This window comes from Phytophthora parasitica (assembly GCF_000247585.1).
Source record: "Phytophthora parasitica INRA-310 unplaced genomic scaffold supercont2.67, whole genome shotgun sequence".
Taxonomy (NCBI): domain Eukaryota; phylum Oomycota; class Peronosporomycetes; order Peronosporales; family Peronosporaceae; genus Phytophthora; species Phytophthora nicotianae.
In genome coordinates this window covers 217,670-221,484 of record NW_008649053.1, presented here as the reverse complement: position 1 = coordinate 221,484, position 3,815 = coordinate 217,670, and the positions used below count along the sequence as shown (strand labels likewise).

Genomic DNA, 3,815 nt, shown 5'->3' with positions numbered 1-3,815 from the left:
GATTCTCCCTATTAGCTTATTAGATCCAAGTGAATAAATGAATGCAGAGGGAATCCCCATTTATGATCCCTCAGAGGAATCATAAATTCTTTAGCATAAGCAAGTATAAGAGGAGGAATCCTCAGTTGTCAATTGAGAGGAGACACAGCCTCACGCGAAACGTTAATTAAAGGTTGGCGACACTACTTACTTCCAGCCAACTATTTAAATACGGACTATCGAGAAACCCGTAGGCAGGCCTTATTCAAGCTCTGGAGAGTCCGACATCGCTCGCTGTGTTTCTTTATCTGATGCTGCTGAATAGTGTACTAAAAGTGTCGGCGGCAGATTTTATAGTAGCGTCTACAGTTAGTTGTTTGTACGGACGGCGGGCCCGAAGAACTACACGTCTGTGGCTCTCTTTCGCTTTGCCTCGACCTTGGGGTCGCGGACAAATGGTGCAAAATTTGCATGCTGTGGTAAGTACAGCAAATGTCTCCGGGCGATGTTCAAGCCAGAAAATGATGCCGCGTCCTTGTCGGACCGGTGTCGTCGGTCCTCATGGATGTTGGTAAGCATATTTGTTATTCGGACAGTCCATTATGGTTAACTAGCAAGTAATAACGAAAGAAAAAAAGATATGTAGAATACCGAATTACCATTGCGCGAAATTTTGCGCATGTATCACGCATGCTGCATGGGTCCTCAACTAAGCTTATCCATCACCTTCTCCATCAAAGCCATGAGCCGCTCCTGCATGTTCATCGCCTTCTCTTGAATATCCAGTGCTCGCTTTTGTAAGTCAACCGTCTGGCGCTGCAACTCTTGTTGTTCGCTCAGTCTCGTGCGCTCGTGCTCGATTTGCTCTTGTTGACGTTCCTTCTGGTCAGCTAAAAAGCGCTCCAGAATTGTGTCCAGCTCCAGCTTCTGCCTTTTCGTCGCAGGTTCCTCGACTTCCCTTTCTTCAGCAAATAGTGGAGGTTGGACTACAGAGGCTCTGGGCGCTGAAGTTATCTCTGAGGTGATGATAACCTCACGAGTTCGAGTACGGGATGGACTTCGACTAGCCGGTGAAGTGGCAGCTACTTCTACTGGCTGGTTAGCTGTAGCGACGACGTCGTTGTCTTGGGCATCTGATTCAGGCACTGGCTCGAAGGACTGATCGTCGGTAGTGTCTTGAGTGTGCTGTTCTTCGTCCTCCATTTTCTTGCAATACGTTCTCAAAAGCTGCTGTCTCTCAGACAACCCGAGTTGATCCAGATCTCTTGTGCTCTCTTCAAATCGGTGAGCTGTCACTAGCAACCGGAGATGCTCGCGAATGGTGTGCGCTTTCACGGTTATTCCTTGCCTATTTAGTGAAGTTTCGATCTTTTTCCACTGTCGTCTTCTCACCCCGGAGGCTGAGAGAGCACCCTTATCGGCCAGCACTGCCTTCAATAGCAGCACGTCATGGTGTTCCTCGAAGGAGAAGCGTTTTCCCTTAGTCTTCTTAGTGGTCACTACCGTAGGAAGCGGAATGGGTGGCTGAGCTGCTACAGGTGCTGCTGTTGCTGCCATAACCGGTTGGACCGCATTGGTGGCAGTAGTCTGTTCTCCCTCGGACTCTGTATCGACTGAGCTGTGGTCACTATCAAACGAGACCCGACTACTCTTGACCCGCCGATCAACCCTCGCCTTCTTCCGCAGAAACGCAGCCTCTGCCTGTGTGTACTGAGCAACTGCCCTCTGCTGTTCGTATTCCGACTCTGCCTTGATGTACTTGGCCAGTAGTTTCTCCAGCTCCGTGTACTCTGTGTCAAAAATGAAGAAATCATATTACTGTCATATCATATCCACGCTAATGTCATCATATAATACTTCATATAGATAAAACTCAACAACATACCCGCTGGTTGCTTCCCTTCGGCTACCTCTTTCTGAAACGTCTCAGCAACTCGCTGTAGACGACAGCGCAGTCCGTGGGTGCTGGCGAGAATCCCTTCGCGATGGAGAATGGTCCTTATGTCTTCCCACGCATTAGAGCGTCGAACTCGAGCAGGGGAGAAGACGTCTGGGTCATCAAGTACAGCCTGAAGCAGCAGCCTGTCGTCACCAGGTCGAAAACAGTAGCGCGTCTTACGCGTCTTCGGCGGTGGGGGCGCCGCAGCTATACGTGTGCTGTCGCTCATAAGGTAATTTGGAATTGGCACAAGAATATCGCGCATATGATGTTTTATATCCAATCAAAAGTGAAGTGAGCTGACTATGAATGGATACATTCAAAATTTAAATTCATATCGATGTGAATTTTGTCGTATTGCATTTTGCAGCAGAGTTACCAAATTCGAAGACATAATGAACATTTAGACACACATGCATGCGAAGCGTATCGGCCCAAAACGACACCTATTGCCATTTTGCGGGCCCGAAAGGCCCTCCTCGGCTCAAATTATCAGCCAACCATGCGAGTAGTGCAGCGAGCCCGTGACGAGCGGAACGGAGGCAGTAGATACTAAAAAAAATATGCACGCGCCTCCACCGCGAAGTGGTGGTGCTCGGCTAGTCATTCATACATGTAAATTTGAATGGGTAGCCGGAGCGGTATTCACCCTGTATTATACAGACTGAGGTGACGAAGGAGTTACCTTTATCTCCGCACATTTTTTTTTACCGTGGCAGTGATAGCCATTTTGTCAAAACTGGTCCCAAAGGGGTTGTCGTTGGGATTGCTAGAAAAGCAACGAGTCCCACATTGATTCCAATTAAAACAGACGAAATTATTTTTGAACAGCTTCCAAATCACGTTCGAATCAGGAGCGTTTTGCTACTGCTGTTTAGTTAGCGTCCTCTTACCGCATCCCTACGCGTTAGGCGCAGCTTTAGTCGCTTTCGGTCACGTCGGTCATTTATACACCTAGCTTTGGCCTCATTTCAAACACCCACTCTTAAAACTCTATCATGCTGCATGATAGAGTTTGAGGTGCATGATTCATGCACCTCATGCCTCTATCCACGACATGGCGGAGCTAACGGATCCGTCGTATCATCAATCGTGAGTACTGCCTCGGTTTGTAGCAGCCTTTGAAGACTGCGTGAGCGAAGCCCAGCCAACGCTCGCGTCGATAGATACAACGCATTCTGGACCGGCGTTGCAGGATATTTATTTTATAAAGGATAAATTTGAGGTACGACCGTCGTTCTCGTCACAATCGACTCAACGATAACTATTGGCGGCCACCTCACCCCAAATAGCATGTATTGTACAGAACTTTACTTGCCTGAATGCTACTGAGCCCGCTTGCAATCTCGTTTAGAAAAGCTGCACTCGTGGTCTTACATTACCCTGGGCAATGGGGAGAGATTCTATTTACGAACGGTCTTCGTTAACAGCTAAGAAATGACCACAACAATACTTGAAACATCATTTTTTTTCGTGTGTAACGGTGGGTACCAACACCTTTGCTCATAGTTCCATGCGGCATTACAGTAGTAAAGTGGCATCATCGATTCGACAGAATTTGGATACCGATAGTAATGTAGTGTCTTTCGACCCTAAATGCGTTGCTTGATATTCCGACTCGTTATCTTGGAGTTAAAATGAATTCTGGTATTCAATGCATCCACTGCAGCCTCTGTCACAGTGGTTTCAGCTTATCTCGTGCTTCCTAATGTATGTAATTTAGTGAGGTCAAGTGATCTCATCCTTGTCCCGTACTTCCTACTGTCGTCAGTTATCTGCTGATCGCGTACGCGACCTTGCTAATCGTGTGCGATGCGTCCACTGACGTCATGAAGTGCCTTTCCGCCACTACAAGTAATTTTGTTTGCAGAACAGTTTCGATTAAACAAATTTCTGA

The 3,815-nt window shown here is 47.4% G+C and overlaps 1 protein-coding gene across 1 annotated transcript; it reads right to left on the bottom strand.

Annotated features, from left to right (window-relative positions):
* Positions 1-546: 546 nt before the first annotated feature.
* Positions 547-2,246, bottom strand: PPTG_17196 (hypothetical protein). The gene is made up of 2 exons (XM_008915074.1): positions 1,865-2,246; positions 547-1,769 (listed from the first exon to the last, which is right to left on the bottom strand). The coding sequence occupies exons 1-2, from the start codon at positions 2,181-2,183 to the stop codon at positions 685-687; spliced, it is 1,404 nt and encodes a 467-aa protein (XP_008913322.1). The 5' UTR covers positions 2,184-2,246; the 3' UTR covers positions 547-684.
* Positions 2,247-3,815: the final 1,569 nt, after the last annotated feature.